The following is a 25,924-nucleotide window of genomic DNA, read 5'->3' as shown; positions in this document are numbered from 1 at the left end:
CATGACACTGTGCACAGTGAACAAAAGGCTCCGAGTGTTTCAAGTAGTGTGAAGAAACAAGAGCCCATCAAAAAACTTGGCGCCTTACTGTAAGATTATTCCACCAATTTCTGCTCCTGAATGCCTTCATTTCCTCTATTGCCAGCTAGAGGCCCTTAGAGAACAAAGAATTCATCTCTCATTACTGAAGTTAACAGGCGTCATCCCTGGTCTTATTTTGTATTGTAGCGCTCAGGAAACTCATATTGTTGTCATCAGTGGAATTGTGAGTGAAACAGGGGTAACAGCGGAGAGAAATTTCACTATTCATGCAGGGATTCCTGTGTCCTTACATTTCCTCTGCTCCCTCTCAGTTCTCCTGCTCTTACCCTCCCGCCTCCTCAGCCTCTGTACCCTGCATTCCTCCCATTCCTCCCATCTTCCCATGTGACCAGAGGCAATGGCAGAGTACGGGGCCAAGCGAAGGTCTGAGGAAGTCGTCATAGTTAATCCGTCAGGCGTCACTCCCTCCCTCGCTGACTCCCCCTCCCCTCCTCTCTGTTCTTTTCCAAGTAACTGTGATTCCTATGGTACTGTCTTTAATCCAGAGGTTCAGACAGATGGCCACATTTAAAGCTAATCCCTTATATGGTGTCAGGCCTTTCACCTCATCGCTGTAGACTACAAGGTGGCCACACAGTAGTCTGGACTAGCCTAAAATGTTCAAAGATTTACTGGAAACTCACCACAGGGAAAGCAAACTCCAGAGAAACCCTGAAATTCAGTTAATCCAGACATAGCTGTGCTAGACACTTCAATTCATGTTCACTACATAGGCTAATAATGAAACTAAAGAAATCCTTAAAGCCACTGGAAACCCACATCCACAATAGCCTTCTAATTATGTAACATAATTAGTTTCAATTCAAAATATTGTCATTTAAATTTTTGTAAACTTATATTGGATTTGAATTGGGTGAGGTTATACTGACATTTATTATGGAAGGTCTGCATTAAATTCCGTGAACCAATCATAATTTACATGACGTGCTGCTGTAAGTGTATTGCCTCATTTCCGGTTGCCATAGTGTCTGTATCATTGGTAACGTTTTCTCATCTCAACCCAGTTCATTTTGCTATTCTTCAATACTGTGGCTAATTACCCACTGTACGTTTAAATGTACACTAGTTCTGCTCATCTCTACTTCTTTTAGGGACTTTCTCACAAGTCACACGGTTATTTACACGCTTTTCAGTTCTGCTAGTTACTTTAGCTTAGCAGATAGCGATGGCTTCCCTCTCTCCCTCTTGCGCTCCTGCTCTCTTGCTCAATATGTTTAGCTAATCTTCTGCCTCCTTTAGTGATAATGGTACATGTAATAAATGTAATAAATATTTACTGTGTTGGAGGTAAGGCTCATTGAGTTTTGAGTGAGTTCTTGAGAAGCAAATACATTTCAACATCTAGCCTGTTGAAAATGTAGCATAGGAATTCATCTTTGTAGTTTCAAACTACTGTAATCCATTGTGAACACATTTTTCAGTTTCCTTGAATAGCATGAGACAATACAGGCGGTGGTTAGGTACTGCGCAGAGATATGCTTGTATTTGTGATGTGCTGCTGGATTATAGATCTGTTTTACTTTTCTGTTACACTTTAAGGCCAAGTGGGCCTTTGGAAAAAAGTTTATATAGTCTTACAGCAGAAGCATCTCATCTCAAGCAAAATTGGCAATATATGTAAATGTTTATTATTCTAATTTCACAATACAGAGACATTAGGCCTATGGTATTCATTTTGACATTCAGCAAGTTAATTAACTTGTTCAGTAAAACTAAAGGATTATATTCTCCTGTTAACCTTTCCTCGCTACTCTAGGATAGAAATTTGGCCATGGCATGTAGTTACATTTTCTGTGTGTCACGGCTGGTAGTTTAAATTTTAAACCACAGTAATTCTAACATGATTTTCAAAAAGCAGTTCAGCTCATTTGAAAGAAAAAGGGCAAAAGCAGGCCTTGCCTTTGTGTGTTAACTGTGAGGCCCAGCTTTAATCCAGGATGAGGCTGACTAATTTGCCATGGCTCTGGGTAATGAACCTTTATTATTATAACTGCACAACTCATATTACTAATGGCATGATAACCTAATGGCTCAGTGTGAGCATGGCTTAAGTCAGTTTTAGTCTATGATGGCCACTGAAACCTGTAGATTCTGATTGGCTGGAAGGTGTGGATTAAATTATAGTAACCGGACAGTATAACCAGACACCTGTAACCTATAGGTGTTTGTTTGCAGTTCAAATTAATGCGCCAGTATTAAACTGTAGGCAAGGACAGAGACCTTGAGTCTTAGCTTAAGAGCTTGGAGCTAGCTTTATTTATGTCCCCATCACCACTGACAGCTGACAACAAAAGAAAAGAAAACTTATAGTAGAGAACCATGCAAATATAATTTCAAACATGAATCTGAATGTCCAAATCAAGTAATGGTAGGAGGAGGTAAGAGACGACTTGAAACTGTGGGGGAAAGGAGAGAGGAACCATGACCAAAACTACACAGAAAATAAAGAGATGTGGAGAAGTCGCAGGTAAGAAAGTGAGAAGGAAAAGAGAGACAGCAGGCTACTGTAGTGTGTGTGTGTGTGTGTGTGTGTGTGTGTCAGTGACAGAGGGAGGGAGAGACAGATTTGATTTTACAAAGCTCTTTTATTAAGCACTACAAAAGGTATGCAAAGGTTCTCAGCTACATAAGTGCCTCACTTGCAAGTGTAAAAAAAAAAGCAAATAACAAGACCAATAAACCAACAATACTTGCTAGACTTGACTTGTTACACCAATTAGAAAAAGACCAGGTCTTCATCATCCCCCACTGAGCACAATATTCGCCCTACACCCTACTGCGCATTCAAGGCTGAAAGCCTCCAGATTTTTCCACCATTTGTAGTAGGCATGCTCCACCCTGAGCTGAGCCTTCAGCAGTCCTGTAAGTACCTGCACAGGGTCCACACAGCCTCCCTCCCAGGCCCAGTTCTTACAGCTCAGCCAGATAGCTAACTTAGCAGTAGCTGATACGAAGTTTATAAGTCTGTGCGTACCTTTTTTCTTGCTAGGTAATTGAGACCACAGACAAGCAGCTGAAATGAAAAAACCTCCCCAAAGCCCAAAAACCAAACCCTTAACAACTCAAACATACCCACCAACCTAGGACACTGGACAAATATGTTTCACATTTCAAACAAAAGAGACACGCTGCCCTGTGATCAGGATCCAGGTGCGCTCTGTGTCTGTTCGTGGCTATTGCCCCATGCACAATCGTCCACTGGAGGTCAGCTGACCACTCTTCAACCAGTAGCTTGTACAGGAACTGCGAGCTCTTATCTTCATCAAGATCTTATGCTGGCTGAGGACAGGGTCTGGGTCTGAGTCAAAGGCCAGCCGTAGCAGCTGGGTCCCTGGTGGCCTTCAGGATCTTCCATGCATCCAGGACAGAGGCGTAGAAAGGCGGCAGGCCCGTCAGATCTGCCTCCTCCAGCCTCAGCAGAAACAGTTGCATACCGTAACCCAGATGACCAGCTGTCTGCCGGATGAGCTTGGTTGTGTATAGCCACCGTACACCACAGTGGCACAGCAGCCTCTGTGCGGTCTCCAGCCTAAAGGCCATCACCTGAGAGCTAGAGGTCTCATGGGTCCAAAATGTTGGACCCGACCTGAAATGGACTAGTAGAAAACTTACCCAAACCTGACGTGCATAAAGGAATTTTCAAAAAAGAGATATTGACCCAAGGGGAGACCAGAGCACAGCCAGACCCGACCCGAATAGACCTGAACATAACAGACCTGATCCAAAATGTGGTCAAACCAAACAGACAGAGAACACAAACACCGGTAGCAGCCTGATGCACTATCAATTAATTCGATCAATTAACAAGCAGGCGTGGTTGGAAAGAGCAGCAATATTATAATAATAATGCCTTAAGAATGAATGTGAAGTCATAGAAACGAAAATAATTTGTTTATATGCTTCAAACACATAATATTTATAACACATAATATAATAACAAAAAATCCTGTTCCACCTCCAGTACCAACAATAAAACCTTCAATCAGGCCTTTTGGTTGAGTTAGGGCAATCAGTTTGTGCCACAGTGCCCAGGCAACCAAGTCAGTGGCAACCAAAACGGACCTCTATACAACAGCTGGGGTAGCAACCATTTCCATTTAGACAATTTGGCACACACTTTCTTCATCACACCCTCCCAATTCTGCCTCTGATAATCCTCTCTGCCCAAAAACACCCCCAACACCTTCGTCCCTCTTCTCTCCCACTGCAGACCTGCAGGCAGACTGCTCTTTCTCTCTCCACTGTCCCACCTGTAAGGCCTCACTTTTTGCCCAGTTTACCTTTGCTGATGAGGCCTTCAGATACAACCCCAGACTGTCCTGTAGACCCTCTACATCCCCCTGATCCCTTACAAACACATTTAAATCATCTGCATAAGCGGAAACTATCAAAGGTAAATTTTGTTGTGTCCCTGTCAATGAAAACCCACTGAGCAGGCTTCTCAGCCTGTACAGCAGAGATTCAAAAGCCGGCTGTACAGCTGCCCTGAAATGGGACAACGCTGCCTTATCCCCCTCTGCACAGGGATTGCCCGGCTCAACCTTCCCCCAACCTTCACCAAACAGTCAGCACCACTGTACAATAACCCCACCCATGACAAAAAATGGTCACCAAAACCAAAAGCCTTAAGTACCAAAAATAGATAGCCATGGTCCACCCTGTTAAATGCTTTCTTTTACCAATGTCAAGTTTACACAGGTCAAACATGTCTTGAAAATGAAAGAGGTTGTCCGTTATTGTTCTGCCCTGTACACAGTATGTTTGGTCCATATGAACAAGTATATCCAGATAGTTCCTCAGTATGTTCGACAGTGCTCTGGAAAGCACTTTACAGTCTGTGCATAAAAGGGACATTGGCTTACAGTTTTTCAGCAAATCTACTTTTTTAGGTAGCAGGGAGAGAACTGCCCTCCTACAGGAGACAGACATTGTCCCTGCATGAAAGCACTCCAAGAGTACCTCATGCAGGTCAGGTCCAACAGAACATGAAAAATGCTTATAAAAGTCAGTGGTGAGCCCATCTATTCCTGGAGCCTGTCCTGAAGCCATCTGACCAACAGCTGCAGTCAGCACCTCCAAGCTGAGTTCTCTGTCCAGGTCTGCCTTTTCCTCAGGATTGAGCTAAGGAAGCCTCTCCAGCAACTTTGCAGCACTGTCCGGATCACATTCCTCTGCTCCAAAGAGAGAGGATTAAAAAGACACAGCATGACTCTTCATTTCCTTTGGATCTGTCATCACCCTGCCTCTGGGGAGCTTTAAAGACGTCATCAGCTTGCTCCTTGCAACAGTCTTCTCCAAACTGAAGAAGAAAGAGCTCGGAGCATCCATGTCTTTGATGTTGAGGAAAGGAGACCTAACGAGGGCTCCTTTCACTCTCTCCTGCATGAAAGTCCTGGGCTCCAGTCCTTTCTCTTGCAGCAGGCTGTCAGCAGTGAAGTCTGGATTACTGTTCATGGCACATTCAGTGTTCTTTATACAGATCTCTAACTTCTGGACTGCTGCTTAAGTCCAAGCAGTGGAGTGTGATGTGTACTGCTGACAGAAGATGCAAATCTGTGCCTTGCCCACCTCCCACCACTGCCGCAGCGAATCAAAATTGGCCTTTTTTGCTTTGCTAGCAGATCCAGAACTGTTCAAAACTGACAGAAAACGCTATCCTGTAGCAACCTGTTGTTTAAGTACCAATATGACCTGACTTTCTGTCTAGGAGAAATGATGAAATCTACACTGATGAGATAGTGATCAGTGAAGCCAACTGATGTGATGGAACTACTTACTAGACAAATGTCTAACCTGGTTGCACTCACCCTGGTATTGCTCACCTGACCCATGTGTACTGTCTAGTAGTGGGCTGTTTCAACCTCCAAGCATCTAGTTGGTCTATCTGAGTGACTATTCTGTCTAAGCTACCAGATGACTGAAAGTGTGGTTTCTCACTTGTCCTGTCCATGGTGAAATCAATGGTGCAGTTCCAATCCCCACCAATGATCAGATGCTCCTGACCATACCTCTGCAGCTCATCTCTTAAAACACTGAGAAATGCTAATCTGTCAGCTCCCTGATTTGGGGCATAGACACTGACCAAACAGCACCTTTTAGTTTCTACCCTTACAATCAGACAACTCCCCTTACCTAACTCCGCAGTTGATAAAATCCTTGGATTTATTATTTTAGTTAGCAGCACTGCTACCCCCCCACCGAGGTTGGTGCCATGGCTGACTGTATACAACCCCTCCCACCACAGCCCCCAATCTATCGCATTGGTTTGATTGCTATGAGTTTCCTGCAGGAAAACCACATCTATCTTTTTCTGCTTCACAACCTCAGCCACTAAAGCCCTCTTACATCTGTCCCTCCCACCATTTATGTCAAGAGATCCAACCGTGGGCCCCGGCGTAAGAAGTGAAACGCGAGGAAAAAACAGAAACATAAACAAACCAGCATGGAACAGCAATGAGAAGAAAGCACCCTGTGATGCATGATCATAGTTTATGTCACAAGCTTTGTCCCTCTAACATTTTTCCCTTTTGCTGCCTTTCTCAAGGTTGTAATGTGGTTCTTAAGGCGAAAATGTTTTTCTCATCAAGCAGCTCGAAGCCCACCAGCTTCTGCAAAAAAACTGACAGACCTGATGAACTTCTTTGTATTACTAAAATAATCTTTTACTTTCACTGACTTTCCCAAAGTTTCATCAAAAAAAACATTTATTTCCTCTAGAGAATACAGATCGGTAGGATGTTTCGCCGTCTGACACTCTATCCGACTCTGAATCATATTCCATATCCTCAGCCTTATCTGTTACCTGGCTACGGGGAATCTCCTCTGCACTCCCAGTATTACCCTCACTAGGCCCTCCACACTCTGACCCTCACCACTTATCACATCCTCAGTCCTTGCTGAGCTGCTTGATGCAGCCGCTATTTCCTCATCTACAACCGATGAAGCTAACTGTTCCTCCGACTGTTCCTCCGACTGACTCTGTTCCCCTCTCTCAGCCTCGGAGGCATTATCAGGGGGCAAGATGTCAGCATCTGCAGTGTCAGCCTCTGCCTGTTGTGTTTGCGAACATGTGAAGTGCTTGTAGCAGACATCGCCACACTCAAAAATTTTCCACTGCCCTGAACTAGCATACACCATGTACGAGCCATCACCGTGTTTCATTGTAAAGGCAACCTTCAGACTCTGTATTGGAGAGTCCAAGAACATAAACACCTGCCTCCTGAGTGATTTTTACAGCTGAGACTGATGGTTTTGAAAGCACTGGTGAATTTGCCAAACCTCCACAGCTCATTTTCCAACAGCCTGTTGGAGATTAACGGCGGAACACCCGACACTGTGATTTTGACAGAGGGAACCAACAACGGAGAAACAGCAGTATAGATGTCCCTGATAACTACACCACTCTCAATCATCTCACTGACATGTCGCGCCTCCTTCAAAAACACCACAGCCTTGTTCATCCTGGAAGCAAACAGCATATTGCCATGTCCAACTTGCTCTCCTACTGCCAACAAAACCTCCTCCACCACCACACAAGGCTCTGGTAGGACTATCTGGATCCCATGACGGTTGGACAGAGGTGGCATCCCGGAGGACACCATTCCTCTGCGCTAAAACTGACAAGGGAGTCAAAAACAACAAAACGAAAGAACACTTACCTCATCATGCAGGAAAAACAGATGGAAAGAGGGAGAGAATATCTCCAAAGTTAGAACAGAGAACAGTCCAAACTCTGCGCCAAACACTCACTCACTCACCACCACCGAACTCCCAGCGGGGCGGGGACTATGTAACGGTATCTCTGGAAAGATGTGATTTTTAAAATATTTTTTAGGGCATTTTTGTGCCTTTTTATTATAGCGACAGTGGAATGAGTTGACAGGGATTGAAGGAGAGAGAGATGGAGGGCGGGGGGGGGGGTTACATGCAACAAAGGTCCACTGCTGGAATCAAACTGCGGATGTTGCGGTCATGTGGCATGCGTCTTAACCAGTAAGCTACCAGGGTGTGTCAGAGACACGTTTTTAATAATATCGTGCAGCGATGCACTCTATTCTTGTACACTGAGTATTTTCAAGAATTTCTCTTTCTCATTTCAAAACATGTCAGGATTTTAAAACTCCTGGCTCAGCCTTCCCTTCCTGTTTAGGTAGATGTTGCCTAGCAACACAAACATCAGGAAGTCTCAGCCCCAGGAACTGTATTTTATGATATGTAAACAGAAAACGAGATCAGAATTAGATATATAAGCAAATGAACAAGTAGATTATTACTCTGTTTACATTTTGTTGTGAAGTGGCTGTGGTATAAGCAGGACATTATCCTTCAAGTTTGTATATTACATTCCACATAGGCCCCTTCCTCATCCATTACCATGATGAAACGTACAACTTGTCCGGTATTATCCTTTATTTAAAATTCCCTCTTATTACCTTATTCCTAACATACTCTTTATTCTTATTATATAACTAATAATAATCCCTATTACATACTTTACAGACTACCATAACACCTTAGTGTTTTCACCAACAGGTTTACAGTTTTACGTATGTGTTATCTTTGCAAGTATATCATGTTCTTTCATTAGAGTGCATATTTTGATAAGTTAATACATATCGCACTACAGTGATAAACTAAGTGCTTCCTTCACCAGAAAGAACAGATGTTGCATCACAATCACAATGCATTTGCAAATTGATTATGTGAACATGGTAATGAGCATAATTACTGAAAATATTTGTTTCCGAAGAGCAAAGGTATCCGGCTCAGATTGAGACGGTAGCTTTTTCGCTGACTGCAGGTGTATTAGAGGAACCCTGTTGAGCGTGTGTGTGTGTGTGTGTGTGTGTCTGCATTTGTGTGTGATATAGCCAAAACGTGGAGAGAGCTGGAATCTGACTTGCTGTCAGGGTTATGTCAGTATTATCTTTAGTCGGCTCCTGCTGTATCTGTGTGTGGCTATGATACATTCGCAGAGGATCGGATTTGTCCTCTTTTTATGGACTTGTCGTTCTATCTCTTTCCGTTTCTCTCTCCCTTCCAAGTTTAATCTGACATATAAATAGGCTCACCCCCTCTCCGTTTGTGGCAGAGGGAAATCAATTCAAAGTAATAGAGCTTTGCGTGTGTGTAAGTGAATGTGCTGGCCTTAAGAGTTTTAGTTTAGTGTTTTTTCCAGCACCTAGTCTCCTGTGTGAAGTGTGTGCTAAAGCTGAAGCAGGTGTGTCTCTTAAGGCTTCGCGTGTTTGTGTGTTTGTGTTACTTTGGCAGCAGACAGTGCTGTTGTTTCCCAATGGTCAGGTGGCTAGACAGTAGGGAAGATTATATCACCCTGGAAATGTGTCCTCTAATTTGATGCTGTTTACCTTCATCATTCTTTCTACCCTTACTCATCTTTCACTCTTGACTAAAATGCTACCTGATAATTCAATAAAAATATTATATTCTGTTCTTATGGTTTGGCATGTCATATTCTAATGTAGCATTTAATATGAAAGTCAAATTCACACTGCCTTGCAATGTTAAGTATTCTGCAGACAGATGATAATGACTATCGTGTAAACAAACATGCAAACTCTACCGCTCAGGAAATTGAACTCCTTGCTCCTTCTAAGAAAAAAGTTTTAATAACTAACTGAGGTTTCACAGGAAGTCTGTTTTACGTCAGTGTTATGAGTCAAAACTACTTATCCTTCTTCATGTGGTGGCTGACTGTTGTTGTAAGCTTTAATTCCAGAAACATTGTTTATTAATGTTGTGCCAGAAACTCTGCCAATGCCAGCATGTCCTGTCACTGCAGCGGCACATGACCAGTCAAAACATGTTTACATGCCCCAGATCATATTAACAAGCTGCTGCAAATGGCAGATATCCATGAACAAGACAGACCAAAGGTGATTACTGTATCCACTTATGTGAAATGGCCAGAGATGTAAGGCGGGTTCTTCTCAATAGCAGGGACACTTGTTGTTGTTGTTGTTGTGTTGAGGAAGTGTACATCAGCTAAACGGAAGCTCAGTTCATAGAGCGCAGCCAGCCAAGCCCAACAAACATCTGTGGAATGTCACAGCTCTGCCTCCTTCCTTTTTCTCCTCTCTCTACTCTCGTACCTCCCTTAACCATCTCCGACTTCAAGCTTCCTTTTGACTTTTGATTCACCTCAAATCAAGTTTCATAGTGCATCTGTAACTCTGTGCCTATATATGTGAGCATGTATGCATTCATCTGATGCCTGAAAAGAAAAGCTTGTGACTCTTCAGCAGGAATATTTTCAGTTGCTAATGGTCAGTGACATTAGCCACCATATCTTTTAAAACCTTGACATTTTTTTACAACCTTTTACACAATTTGTTTTATACTTTTTGCAACAAGACAAAACTGAGAGACACAGTGACTAAAACTACTACAACAAACTACAGCGACTGAAATACAATGCAGATTAGTGAAAACTCCCCATGAGGCTTGTAAATACGCCTCACCTTGAAGCAAACAAAAGAAAACAAGCCAAAATCTTGCCACGCACAATTGTGTTTGGTAACAATATCTAAAGAACAGAAGAAAAAAGTGCAACACAATTTAAATGTTTTCAATAGAGGTGTTAAATCATGGCTAAAAGAGAAACAACATTGTTCTCACACCTAATAGCCCTGTATAGACACACCTCTATTTTTGTCTATGTGTTTGTGGAATATTTCTTTTCCTTTCTTTTCTTTTTTGTTTTTCCAGTTTAACTTTTAAAAAAAGCCCCCCGTGGACAGGTGTTGTAAATTAGCGTTTTGCTATAAACACTAAATACAGTGCATCTGGTGCTTGTGCATAATTGTATGTTGCAGTTCCAATGTTGTTATGTCCATGTCCAAAAAAAAAAAAGAAAAAAAGAAATTCAATAAAAATGCCACTAATGCACAAGAATTTGGCAGGAACACCATGATCCCATGACGCAAAAATTACAATGCATATTAATTTATAGCAGCTCAGGCAGTGGATGAATGACTCTGGATGCTCTGTCCCTTTAGGTTTACATGGGCGACTGCTTTTGTTGCCATTTGCTGTAACAACAAGCCACAAATTCATCTGCTGGCAAGCCTGGATACAGATAACACAAAGAAGATAATGAGATGGTGTTGCTTGCAGAGTCATTGTTTTATTCAGGAACAACAAGCTTGTTTCTTCTCATCACTGCAGTTGTCCACCATTTCTATGTTCTGTAGGAAAGATTTTGAGCAGATAAGATATTATTCAAACAAAAGATTTGCGGAAAAATGTAGCATTTAGTGTCCAGTGCAATTTAGAAATCTTTGAAGGCGGTCTGCATGTTAACATGGAAGGATGCTGTTGTGCTTCAGTTGGCAGGTACAGTGAATAAGCTCTCAGATACAGTCAATTATCAAAAGTCCTATTCTGTACACTGCCAAGAAACATGCTGTAATACACATGGCTTTTTATGAATAAATATCAAAACTTTGGTGAAATGGCTGGTCATCTGTTTGTGTGCCACACAGCAGACCATCCGTGTGACAATTATAGAGACTGTCAGTCCCACTCGCTCTGATCTCTCCCTGCCACCGCACCAGGTCGCTGCTGGCCTTTGGCACCTCATTTCCATGGCATGCCAGCTGAAGGCAAATGTTCCCACCTGCCCTCCTTTGTATGTGGCCCTGCTCCAAATCCTCACCGGATTATCTTATTGTCTCCTTACCAAGCCAAAGGCCACCGGCCATTTGCATCCGAGAGGTGGAGCAGGGAGTGCCACTGTGGACAATCACAGTGGAGTGTGAGCGAGCGTACGCTGTGTGCGAAGGCGAGGAGAGAGCAGCCCAATCCATTTGCCAGTTAATAGATGAAGAGGAGAGGAGAGGGGAGTGAGAGGAAAAGGTGGAGACGGAGAGACAGAGATGATTAAAAGACCTTGTGGCTTTTTGTCAGAGGCTACAACATCAAACCTCCCGACTTCATACACTCTCTCTCTCTCTTTCTCTCTCAACATCACACAGCGAGAGAGAGGCAGATAAAAACACGTAAAGTGAGATGCCACAAATCTAGTTAATGAACATGATAGTCTGACAAGTGTGTAGTTGTTTTGAAAGCTGTTCAACTCAGCGTTTTGGGTACACTGCAGCCTGCTGTATCACATATTTACTCTCCATCGTTATGCTGAAAAGATATATTTAATTCCTCTTATTATACAGCAAACAGATGAGCGGAGAAATATTTAGTCGTTTAGAGAGGGATTTGTGTGTCCATTAGCTCATGCACAGTTTGCTGCTGACAGGTGGTGTTTTAATCGCACACATGCACAGTTTTCTGTGGTGCTCAACACTGGCCTTGAGGTTTGGCCTTTTTTTGAAGTGCAGGCAGTAACTCGCTGCAGGGGAGATGACATTCTGAAATCCCCGAGAACCTGAGTCTTGAGGCAGGTTCGACATACTATAACAGACACAATGCGTCATGGATTAGGGCCCCCAAGGGGTTCCTAAGGGGCTTCCTAGGGACCCTTAGGCAAATTAAAAAATGGTTTTCAAATGAAATTGTAATTTCATTATGATTTTAATTTGGAGTGAGTCAGAAGGGGAATGTTACAGGGATGGCACTGTCACTGTGCCTGCCTGAGCGATGGCATACGCCTCCCCTGTAAGACCTCAAGTTGTCACTTTTACACTTGTGCGTTGGTAAGGATTAAACAAACAAGATATAATGTGTTAATTAAAGAGCTTTAGAGGTGCGTGCTGGTGGATTTTGTTACCCGTGGACAGAACTATTTTGATAATCGCTTAATCGTTTAAGTCATATGTTCTAGCAAAAAGGACAAACGTTCACTAGGTCCAGCTTCTCAATTGTGGGTATTTTCTGCTTTTCCTTGTTTTATATCATCTCAATCTTTGGGCTTTGGACTGTTGAACAGACAAAACAAGACATTTGATGATGTCACCCTGAGCATTTGGAAACTGTGATGGTTATTTTTTTTTTAAACTATTTTCTATTTCCATTTTTGACTATTTAAAAATTGGCAGACAAATTGATGAAATTGTTAGTTGCAGCTCTAAAACTAAGCTAACCAGCTGCTGGCTGTAGCTTTATATTTGTTATTACAAAATTATGGCCAAAAACAAATGAGGGCCTCAGCATATAAATGTTTGAAAATGACTGATATCACGATAATGATATATCAGAAAACACTTGTTTAATCAGTGTTGTGGCTCCCCCGTGCCTACACTTTGACCTGCTCAACCTCTTCCCAGCTACCGCACACACACTTTTCCCACCATGCTTTACCAGCTGCTGTTTGTGTGGCCCACATGCTGAGGCACACGCGCTTGTGTTTGCCGCACCAGCAGGCCGTGGATGTTTGCAGAAGAATAGAATTTGGCATGATGATGCGTGTTTGTGTATGTCACACGTGAGGACAGGACAGCAAACACTCCTGCACTGACACATACACACACACACACACACTCACACAAAGACAGATCCAGTAGGATTGTGCGGCAGTTTGTCACAGCGCGAGCTCTACTAAATCCTGTTCCTTTTGTGTGTGTGAGGGAGTGACGCAGTGACGAAAAAACATGTCATGTGCTGCTGTTGTTGTTTCGGTGGTGCTAACCAAACACCTGTTGACATGTGAACCGCCCTTTTGTCAGCAGTCACTCTGCAACTCAGCTGTCCAAGTGTTGAGTAGAGCTAATTGTGGATACAAATCACAACATTTGATATGGCTGACCTACAGGATTGTCTTCAGTGTTCATGTGATCTTTAATGTGAAAAAAAATCACCGAAACGTTTGTGCTGCAACTTCAGATTAAAGAGTTTATACAAACTGACAAGCCATCAGATTACAGAATCATTAAGTGACTTTTATTTATTTTAAGTCATATTTTCATATAGAACAAGCTGTAATCTAATCACTGGTAATATGATCATTTAGCATTAGAGACTTTTAATGTCAACAGCTGGCATGTCTGATAATCTTCTTAACCAATCAGCTGACACCAACAGAGCAATCTGTACAATCAAATTTGCAAAGAATCTGAATAGAATTAATTTGAATCTGGTGTGATGTTATGGGTGCGCGTGTATGTGTGTTTGTATGCGCGTGCGCTTTGTTTTGATATGTGTTGGGTTGCACTTCTGCCTGCTGAGCCACAGATGGCAGCCCTCTACCTCAAGCTTACAAGTGCCCTGCAAACACAGATGTGTGTGAATGTGTAGTGTCAGGTTTTCTTTGCATGCGTGAGGAGAATGATAGGCTGCAGTTCTGTTGATGTCTGCAGAAACACACCTCGTCTCTCTCTATTGTAGTCCATCTCTCACTCGCTCTCCTTGCCTCCTCTTGTTGTTGTGTAACCTGTTTCCCTTCTTTTCCTCCATGTACATAAAGTAATACACCAAGTTATTAGCAGGATGGCTTGTTGGTCAGCTCATACATTCTTGTAATGACAGCATAGGCAACACATCCATCCATTTTAACAGGTTAACAGGCTCATACGTCTGCCAATATTTTGGTTTATTCCTTTCAAGAGAGCCTCAAATAACCCAGGTGCCCCATGCTAGCCTGTCTAGGTTTGCCACTGCTTCCACTATGTGGCTCCATGCTGTGCTAATGAGGAGCGGACATGCCTGGCTACCATTTTAACCCCCACCTCTGTTTCTCTGCATGCTGGTTTTTTTTTTTTTTTTTTTTTTTTTAACACACCCTCCAAGTGGCTGGGGAACATGCCCTGCCCCAGGACGGTAGGGTGTTATACACAACACACACACACACACGCACACCTCCTCCCTGCAGACGCATGCCACAGTCAAAGGAGCCGAGTGTAATTTACTACCTCAGCACCGGAGCAGTCGTGACACACCTCCCAAACAAAGGCGTCTTTGCTCTCTGTGCCAGCATGTGGTGTAATTCCCCAGTTGTCTTTTTCACTACCTCACCTGGCTACTCACCAGTGTTTTCTTCTTCTCTTCGGATTTATCCCTCCACTTCTCCTCATGTGACTGCTGCTAATAGCTGTTGTTACCTTACTTCTACTAGCATTGCATCTTTTATCCTACCTCTCCTGCTGGGCAATTGATCCTGATGGAATACTGAAGTGTAACACATTTCAATTATGAATGAAATGTATTACACTTGAGGTCAATGCAGGAAGTTGCTTTTCTTGATTTTTTTTAAATGTTTTATTTGAACTCTGCTGAAAGAATGTGAATGGTGTTACATGATGAAAAATATATAGACACACTTAGTGTTAGGGATGGGTATCATTGAGATTTTATAATACTACTACTAGCACTACTCTTATTGATAATCCTTTTCGGTGTGGTACATTTGTAGCAGGATTGGAATTCATTTATATTTTATATATATATATATATATATATATATATATATATATATATATATAAAATTTCAAGAGCAGCAACAGCAATGCTTAAAACAGTCACAAGGCTTAAATAAATAAATAAAACCACTGTATTAAATTTTGTATTTCTTGGTCATTTGCATTAGGATGCATAGAACTGTGAATATAACAGTTACACATGTATAACTCAATAACTATTTAAGATTTTAGACTGAAGCCTCAGTCTCTGTACTGTATTGGTCCATCAAAACAATACGCTGATATTTGTTTAATGCAGAAAATATTCATAACGTTGCCTAAATTTTCCTCTGTCAGTTTGAATGGAAATTAAATCACTTGATGTAATCTATTTGGCACAAATGGAATGAATCTGGAGGATTAGATTAAACTGTAAATTGGCTTAATCAGAAAAATCAGTTACGGCCTATAGGTCTAGAGAAGGCTAGACAACTGAAAGGCAGATTCAGGCTGCCCCATAACCAAAACATGCTCCACAGCCTGCTGGAATGGTTTACATGATTTTTTTGTGCCGTTAAGACTCCCTTTAAAAAATGGGTTCAGATGTGTTACTATCCCTTCACTGCAGCTCAGCAAGTCTGTCTGTGGAAACACAAAGTTGGAATTTCTGTACTAAAAAGGCAGCAAGTTTGGAAGATACCCACTTGATTTGTCTAACTCAGGTTTCTGAAGTCTCATATTAACCTCAGCCAAAGTAAAGAACAGGTTTTTGCACAGTGAGTGAGTACAGTGGGTTTTCTTCTACATTTTTTACACTGGGGAACTCCACAGCTGGTATGGACAGGATCAATAATTATAATGATTCAATGTACATATGTAACTATAATAAAAACACAGACTTGAAAAACTGAACCTGTCATTTAAATTTCATAGTAGTAGCAGTCCAATATCTAAATACATGCATATTTTTGTAGCACTGCTGATGAGTATATATCTTTCTTGACTCACCTTCATTAGCGTATTTGCTTCCAGCGATGGAGTATGAAAATATAGAATATGAACATCATACATTCATAGCCATTCACTAACTAGCACCAACTAATTTTTACTGGGGGAAAAAAAAGGAGTGTAATATGAATGTCAAGCTCCGGGGGGGTTAGGGCATCTCTCCACTACGTAGGTGGTATTATCTTATTGAAGTGCTCTCTCTCTATCTCTCTATCTGCCTTGCTCTCCCTCTCTGCTCCTTTTCTTTAATCCTCTGCAGAGTAGGTGTGCTAGAGAGAGAGCGTCAAGGAGAGAAGACTGATATTTGCTTAACCAAATCCTTGGAGGAGGCAACCCTCTTTCATCCACTTCCAAATTCACTGCGTCCACTTTCATTTGGTCATCCGTCACTTGCGCTGTCTCTCGTTCTCTCTGCATTTCTCTGTTTGTGTGTGTGTGTGTGTGTCTCAGGCGAGACTAGGCTGAAAGAGAGAGGAAAGCCTGCAGACAATGGCCTGCATTTTGCTCTGCTCCTCTCTCCTTCCGTCTGCCGCGTTCTTGCTTTCCGTTTCTTCTTCAACTTGTCACTTTTGTTGTGTGCTGTTGAGGTCAGACTGGCACAGGCAGGCGTTGTCGTAAGCATGAGAGCTGTTGTGTGCCTGTGTGTGTGTGTGTGAGAGAGAGAGAGAGGGAGAGAGAGAAGATACTGTTGTAGCTGTGCGTATTTGTTAGAATGCCAGGGTTAGTCGGGGCTTGCCCCTTTGTTTTACGCTAGACAGACGGAAGCACACACAAACCACCTGTGGACACTGCTTTGTTGACTTATTTGCATCCTGACTGCTGCGCAGGCTGTTAAAGACTCTGAACTCAAATTTCCCACCAATGTGTCATTTCACCGAAGAGATTATTTGTGCATTTCACATCACAGTGGAAGGATGGAGCAGATGCTTCATTATCATCTGTAGCAATATCAGAATATAAAGTTGTCCAGCCTTTGAAATAATTAAATCCAGACATATGAGGCATCTTTGTATCACTGGAGGGCACACAGACTAGCAGCTTCTTCTTTTAGTGTTTTGTATCTATCTCTGGCTCCATCTTTCCTATCAAGATCATGTTGAAGCAGAGTGAGAGTGAGAGAAGAAATTCCATTGTAGCCTTTGACAAAAAAAGACAGGTTTTTATAATCATATTTTCTCTCTCTACCTTTCCTCTCCCTGCACTCATCTTTTTCTTTCTCTGTGAACAGGAACATAACCTAGACTTATCTGATCTGCTCCCTTTTTTCCCCTCACAGTAGTCACTTCTCCACCTCACACTCTGTTGGAGTTATTCATTGCAAGCAGAACTTCTTTTCAAAGGTGCATATTAAAGTAGTGTGATCCCACATGACTTATCTTTCTCTTTGTTTCTTTCTTCTTCTTCACAGCGAGCACCTATCTTGCGCCTTCACCTTCTTCTTACACGGCGAGAGCAACGTATGCACCAGCGTGGAGATCAACCAGCACCAGCCCGTCTACCATCTGACAGAGGAGCACCTCACTCTGGCTCAGCAGGCGTCCAGCCCCTTCCAAGGTGGGTCCTGCGCTACACCCGGCAGCTCAGAAACGCACCGGGACAGGTTCAAAGGCACTGTTGGAGCTGAAACAATTAAAGCAAACATGTTGCACGACAACAGTAAACACTGCATCCTTCGTGAATTATGTTAGCCCCCTGTGGGCCGGTTAGAAACAAATACAGTATGTGACCTCGTCCTGATATGTAATTATAGTGGCAGGTTTGCCTCGGGATGTCATTTTAAAAAGTTCAGTGCTGGTACACATTGTACCCACATGTCTTCTAAAAATCTGATCAGTAGCCGGATAAACAAATGAACAATGTGTCACTTTGATTTGACCCTCTATTGGAGTGCCACATCATTACCCTCAAGTATTTTTCACAATCCGATCAGTTGTATCTGAAATATTGCATGTGACAGTTGAACTAACAGAGACCAATAGACTGTGTTTGATTTCGTGGGAGGAAATACTGCTATTATGTTTTGCCTCACTGCCTTGGATTTCCTCATTTCAAAACAAACCCAAAATAACAGGCCATGTTCAGCTGAAAGAATCCGATAAAAGCCCTCTGACATTTGCATGTTTGTACACATAACTGTGCGTTCAGACGGCCAGGCCAGAAGGACTGCTAATCTATTGTTTTTGCTGTTTTTTTTTTAGATGCTTTTCAAAGTTAGCCAAAACATAGGGTCGGCTAAGGAGGATTTTTTTTATGTACTCAAGCTTAGTTGAAAAACATTTTGCAATAGATTATCAAAAGTTTATTTCTTTTAACAAAAATGTGCCTTTTTAATTCATGAAAATCACAAAACTGTGGAGATCTGCCCAAAACTGTGTGAACAACTTTCCTTGGGGCACTATAGCAGCTGTCTGAGTTTAAAATCTAAAAATGTAATAAAAATCAACTGTGCATTCTTTGGTTTTGCAATAATATATTTTTATTTTCGTGTTGATTTAAGAGGGAGAGAGAGAGACGGTTTTTTTCAAACCGTCATAAGTAAAAGTTCCCCTGGAATAGTTTATCCCATGAAATACACTGTTGCTGAATCACTATGTAGTGACTTTTCTGCTGTCAAGGGTAAACAAAAAGTGGTTGAAAAAATTGTCCAGTAGCATAAATCTCAGGACCAATAGAAGAAGTGAATGCAGAAGAAACAACACGCTTGATATGATATTGAAGATCATTTTCTTACCTCTAGTGGATGTTCTGTATCTACTTTTACCTTCAGGAAGCCCGTTTAACCGTGACTAATCCCATCTGAAAACCTAAAAATGTTTCACTATGGTCTTATTTTTGTACAGGCATTACTGCTTGCAATTAGTATGAGGAAAAAGCTTTTTACACCTACTTAAGTAAGGGTTAATCTTCAGGATTCAAGGACCCAATTTAGCTCAAAATATCTTTCGGCTGTTGAGTAAAGCACATAACCTGTCTCCCCAAGGAGATAAAGTGCAGTATACATGAAGGAAGCATGCTTTCAAAAGTCTTTTTAATATTTACTTGTAAACATTTAATGTCAAATGCACATCTTAAGCATGAGAGTGTAATATTTTGAATGCAATATGTTAGTAAATTGTGTGTGAACTGTGTCTGTAGCTGCTGCTGTGATAATGCATGCACAATCTTCTGTCAGGCTGTCTTTCATTACAGATTGGCTCGGAGCCAGTTATAAAGAAAAGCCTCTGTAGTCACTTTAAATTATAGTGTAGTGTAGTTATAAAAATCTGTGCCTCTAATGATATTCCATCATTGGCTCTAAATTCATTACCCCACCGCAAGCCAAATACTCTGAAATCCCCAAACCATTGTTAGCTTGCATTTCCACTCACACATTAAAATGTTAGTGTAATAACTGTAATATACATTCTGACTTATTTTACGTGGTGAAGGAGATGGTTGGCTTTTTTCTGAACGACACTGAGAATAAAATGATTTCACACTGTTGGTATCTGTATCAAAAGTGAGGCGTGATTATCTGTACAAAGCATTATTCAGCTGCCTTCCCTTGAGCTTTCTCTCTCCAGCAGATTGTCACATAAATGGACGCTGTTGTTAACAACAACATGCCACCTGCACTGGACTCAAGATAATAAACACATTTTATAACCATGTGTTTCTGAAAAGAGTGCTGCCTAGAGAATTAGTGGACTTTGTGAGACTTTTGATTCCTACAAATCATAATCTTAAATTTCCTTGATGTACTCTTTCTACTAAAACTAAAACATTCCCTCCAGACATGTTTTAAGATATGTAAAGTAGTCTGCTTGGAATAATAATTTGTGTCTGATATGGGTTTTCCCCACAAAAAAGTTCAGTTACCATGTGAAAATCCTAAAAAAAATTACATCTACTCCCTCTCACTCATTGAAAAATCTGAACTCTGTAAATATACAAATATTTTTCATTTCAAAAGTTTAAATGCCGGACACAAGACGTCTTCACTGAAAAGTGTAACTCTGCACATAAATCATTCTGCACAGCGAAGCTCAAACATCCAACTGAAGGAGCAAGAAGAAAAACACATTTTTGAGTAGAGAGGGACTTCAAGTTGAGCAACACATAAACGCAGAGGAAAAGTTTCCTTTTTTACCTTCTCATCTACTGTTAAATAGGCAAGACTCAGCCCTCCCCTCTCCATATGCCACTCCACTGTAATAACAGTGATCACTTCCTCCATTCACCACTATAATTTCTGAGTAGCCAACACATTTACTGTCTCTCTGGAGCTCTCCTGAAAGTAGGTGATAATATCCCATCTAGTTAAAGACTTGTGCCCTTGACTTGGAAAAAAAAAAAAGATTATTGGAACTTTCTGTTAATGAAGCTAATTTATATATTTTCATTTAGAATGATCACACTGCTCCCCCTCATGTTGTGCAGGACTTTTGAAATTTTTTCTGTCATGCTCTTCCACACAGATACTCACACACCTAGTCTTTGTCCACTGTGAGATTAAATTGCTGCAGTTAAATTGCTTGAGTACTCAGTTCTTTTGGATTGTCTCGATATTGAACTATTAAAGTTAAATTAAATTCTCATTTTGATTGGACTAGAAACACCCTCAAGCACCTCTGGGGGTACCTGGACCTCATTTTGAGAACCACTGATTTATAAGTGCTCAAATGAAGCAGGCATGTGTATTTATAGTGTGTATTTTACGATAAGCTGTGGGATCCTGGAATACGGTGTGTGTCTGCGCGCAGGTGTGTGTTTTCACCGCCGCAGTATCTCCTCCTGGCTAACCAAGCATAGAGGAGGAAGGGCTGACTTCCATCCCCCTTGATCCATCCATCTCCTCCCTTCCTCCTCCCCTCTCTTTCTCCCCCTCACCTCTGCCAAGCTTGGTTTACTGTGCGGCAGAGCGCTCCGGCAGGCAGACCTCTCCAGGATGTGACCTCATAAAAGGGCGCAGAGTGAATGTAATGAACTCTCAGCCCATTACACTGATCTGAGCACATTTGACATGTCTTCAGGGAGCCAGAGATAGACTCACAGTCAGAGAGGGAGAGAGAGAGAGAGAGAGAGAGAGAGGAGGAAGGGATGAAGGGATGAAGGGAGGCAAGGGTGCGTTGGAGTGGTGCGATGGGGGGAAACGGTAAACCATTTCCATAATTGTGCTGAATTTGATCTCTCTTCCACAACTGGCCTCAGGTCTTGGGAGTGTGTGCGCGTCTGTGTGTAGCAAGAAATGCAGAAATAAAAGGGGTTGAATTTAATTAAGGTTAATATGATCGGCCATAGCTGGATGTTGTTGTGTAGCGCAACATAAATAACCTTTTGTTCTTCACTCTGTTGGGTCATTTTTGCTGATGTAGTCTGTACTGTAGGCTGAAGTGAAACGTTACGCTGAGGGGCATTAAGGACATGGTGTAGCTATAGCATGTTTGATGCTGTAGCTTTAAAAATGTTTTAGTGTTTTGTATGCCACTCCAGTTGATTTGACAGGGTAAAGAATATTATCTCCTCAGGTACCTGGTAATGCTCAACAGTGCTCCTGCTCCCCTACTTTGTTACTTATCTCCCACCACCACCTGCCAGTCACCACCTCGAAATACCCAGAAGTGTTGGATCCGTATATTCGATTTTTTTTTTTTTCTCTTTCAAAGCAATAATTTAAATGTTGGAACATTTGGGCGGCAAAGCTCACCATCTGCAGGTCGTTCCGTCAAAAAACGCCAGAGTCACCGAGCCCTCTCTACTGAAAGACGACTAATGCACCTCGTCTTTCTTTTCTTGCTACTTTCTTTCCATTGTCTCCCGCCATTTTCCCCCATCCTGGAAGCTGTGCTACAGTCCAGCCACAGGATCAATACCTGGGGACAGAGGCCATCCCGTCTCGTAATGACACAGTAGAAAAAAGCAGAGCAGAGAGGGACATTAACGGATGCTCACTTACACACCCACCCAGCCAGTATGTTGGTGGAACCATTTATACCCCCTCTCCGCTTACAAATATATGATAGGTGCAGAGAAAGAGATTGGATGCATAACAAGCTGACGGGTTGTGTGTGTGTATATATTTGTGTGTCAAGCTGATATTCATATGGTTTATGCGCTCATATGTATGCATTATGCATGTTAGTGAATCTGCATTCACTGATGGATGTAGGTCTGTTCTATAAGCAGACTGATGGGCTCTCTGTGTGACTCCCATATGTCTGTGCAGTGAACTGTGTTTGCCAAGGAGTGGCCATTTTTATAAGCCTCTGTTTATAGGCTCTGAGAGGCCACCGCTTGCCAATAATTGGAGTCTGGATTGCTCTGTAAGTATTTGGCGAGTCAGCCGGGACCGGCTGGGTCCAGCGGTGCTCTGGAAAGGTCAGAGTGCTGCTGATTCGGCTGGAGATGGCAGAATGACAGAGAAAGGAAAGCATTTGAGAGAAGAAAGAAAGGAAAAGATGATCAAGATATAAAGACTTAGAGTGGCGTGAAAATAGGGAGAAACAAAGAGAAAAGCAATGAAGAAAGCATGCTAACTTCACGTCTTTGACATGATGTCAAAACTGTTATTTCTTCACATCCTGTTGAACATTTTAGTTCATTTTTGAATGTTTTGAAGTAAAATTCTAGCTAAATCTTACACATTGCACCTTTTTTTAAGGAGAAGCAAGGAAGCAAAGAAACTAGGACAAAAAAATGAAAGTTGCAAGTTGAACTGAGGGAGGATGATGTTGTTTTGATCTTTTCACTGCTCCGCCCTTCAGAGTGGAGGATGCACTGATGCTGACCAACATTTTCTTGTTTTTCTCTCCTCTTCTACCCAACCTTTCCTTCTGAATAGTGATCCTGAGTCCTTTTGGCCTGAACGGGACACTGACCGGCCAGTCATTCAAGATGTCAGACCCCCCCACCCAGAAGCTAATTGAAGAGTGGAACCAGTTCTATCCTATCAGCCCCAGCGCCAAGGAGGGTGTGTCGGAGGACAAGGCGGAGGACATGGACTGGGAAGATGACTCTCTGGCCTCTGTGGAGGTCCTTGTCGGTTAGTAGTTTAATATAATTTACTTAATTTGCTGCCTCAGTTTGTGTTTTGACTCTGAATTTTTTTGAGATTATGGTTTCGAAAATAGAGTTGACTGCTTTGGTTTTGACTGCTGTACATCCTGCCTGTGTGTGTGTGTGTATATATACAGGTGGTGTGCGGATGGTGTACCCTGCCTGCCTGGTGCTGGTACCCCAGTCAGACATCCCTGTTGTGGCCCCTGTGGGGTCCTCCCACTGCCCTGCTGTCTACTCGGGTGGCCACCAAGTGCCTGCTTCCCAGCGAGAGCCCGCCATGTCTCTGGTGACCCTCACCCCTCCCACATCGCCTGAGGAGGCGCAGACAGGTAGTGATAAACACAGCATGGATTTAACACAGCAGAATAAAGACTTAAGTCTCACTTCACTTAAGTCCTAAGGTCAAGGCTGCTTTCAAATTGATCTGTATCATCAAATTGGTCTTTTTCTCGGTCAAATGCTCTGTTAACCATGCTCTCTCTCTCTCCAGTGGACTCTCACTCGGCCCAGAAGTGGGTTAAGATGCCTTCATCGACTGATGCGTTCAGCGTGGACAGAACAAGCCACCATGGAGGCAAGATTCCACGCAGGCTAGCCAGTCAGGTGGTGGAGCGTGTCTGGCAAGAGTGCAATATCAACCGAGCCCAGAACAAGTAAGTCTGTTACTTTTTTTCTATAAAGCAGCACGAATTGATTAACCTGCTATAAATGGAAATTGCCAGAACCCCAAAAGATTTTCTTTGCGTGTTGTGGTAGGTTAAAGAAAATTTGAGAGTTCCTTATATCCCCTCAATTGACTTTTCTTGCTGGTTAAAATATTATATGGGAGGTTTATACTTCATGTAAAATAAACATGCAAGCATACAAATCAGCTGATAGCCTCTCCTGAATTCTGGTGCTCCTTGTGGGTTTTTTTACTTTTATTTTTTATGAGCACTCACAAGTTGTAACAAGCAGAGTAAAGAAGAGCAGGATGAGATTTTCATCTTCAAGCAGTGTTCAAGTTCTCTTGGGAAGTTGAAAATCTCATTTTCAATACAAATAACCCAACTAATTAAAATAAGTTACGGTTCTACACAGGCCCAGATGCCACACTGGCCCGTCTCTCTTAGACCTGCATGCTTAACAACCTCTAGGTGCTTTTCTTTTCCCACCTTCCCACATTTGTCAGATATGCTACATTGATGTCTTAAGTGTTAAACTGTTTTTAAATATCCATATATAAACTGTACAAAAATACTAGACAATCCTATATAATAATGATCACTAGTAATTACAGTAAGGTTAGCTTGCAGTATTGTCCCTTGGTCTTTTGTATTATTCACCATCAGTGGATCTGACACATTGGGAACACCCCAGGATCCGTTACCCCTTGACCAAGCACAGAATGTCAGCTGTAGTTAGCTGTTAGCTTGTCACCCAAAATATTATTGCTCCAAGCAGGGCTATGAAATCAGCCTCAGCAGCACAAGGCTTTTACCAATCAGGCTGTATACCAAAGGAACATGGGACAGGGCTGTACATCTTTTAGGATTTGTGTCATAATTTTAAACTAAATGGTGATAGGGAGCCTTCAGTAGAGTTTTGTCTGAGTATGTTGGTGTTTTTATTTTTGTTTCCTCTCTAGGCGTAAGTTCTCAGCCGCGACCAACGGTACCTGTGAGGAGGAGCGGACTGAGAAAGTGGGAGCCTGGGATTTTGTGGAGCCTTCACAGAGGTCATACTGCAGCTGTTCTAGGTCAGTCACTTTCCATGTGGATGTACATTACATACAGGTATTGCGCATATAAACTGCGTGCGCTCAAAGACATTCAAAAAGGTTAAATAGAGTCTACAGAGCTTTGAACACAAGCACAGAGGGGCATAGTCAGCAAAATATCTGCAACTTATATCCACGTCTGGAGTTTGACAAGCATATTATTCTTCATATTTTTCAATTTATCACTATTTTGTGTAAGTGACAGCGGTTCCAGGGCTGAAACCTCTGCTGGGTTGTGTGTTTCTGTAAGTCAGACATTTTTATTCCCAACACTGATGGGAATAATTTGCGGGAGAAAGAATAGTTTGACCTCTGATGAAGCACTTAAGGGATGGTGGCGAAAGGAGTATGTGTGTTGCGTGCTCGTAACATTGACAAAGCTGCCAACATGTTGAATGAGTCAATGTGTATCTGTTTAAATGTCATTGTCTTTTTATCTGCTGAGACAGATAGGCACAGTTACAGCTGATGCATATTGTCAGCAGGGATATGGTCAGGAAAAGGCTACAATTGTAAGCACCCACACTAAAAATAAACACATCACACGCAGGTGTATAATTTGTCGTCTGACACCGTAATGTTAATTATATTCTTTGTGTTTGTTGTGCATGCTTACACCAACACACCGTGATTATTTATGACTATTTTCTCAATTCAGCCTCATGAATAGCTCAATTTCAATAGTACGCTTATTTTCTCCTTCATCACAATT

At 42.1% G+C, this 25,924-nt stretch overlaps 1 protein-coding gene across 1 annotated transcript in view; it reads left to right on the top strand.

The window, feature by feature from the left end:
- The window catches only part of med13a (mediator complex subunit 13a), a 78,492-nt gene that overhangs the window by 26,999 nt on the left and 25,569 nt on the right, over positions 1-25,924 (top strand). Inside the window, exons 4-8 of the mRNA XM_044369990.1 lie at positions 17,824-17,969; positions 23,236-23,436; positions 23,588-23,782; positions 23,944-24,106; positions 25,081-25,191. Coding sequence (XP_044225925.1) covers positions 17,824-17,969; positions 23,236-23,436; positions 23,588-23,782; positions 23,944-24,106; positions 25,081-25,191 — 816 coding nt within the window. The remainder of the gene's footprint in view (positions 1-17,823; positions 17,970-23,235; positions 23,437-23,587; positions 23,783-23,943; positions 24,107-25,080; positions 25,192-25,924) is intronic.

This window comes from Thunnus albacares, chromosome 13, assembly GCF_914725855.1.
Source record: "Thunnus albacares chromosome 13, fThuAlb1.1, whole genome shotgun sequence".
Taxonomy (NCBI): domain Eukaryota; kingdom Metazoa; phylum Chordata; class Actinopteri; order Scombriformes; family Scombridae; genus Thunnus; species Thunnus albacares.
This window is presented reverse-complemented; position numbering and strand designations above follow the sequence as displayed.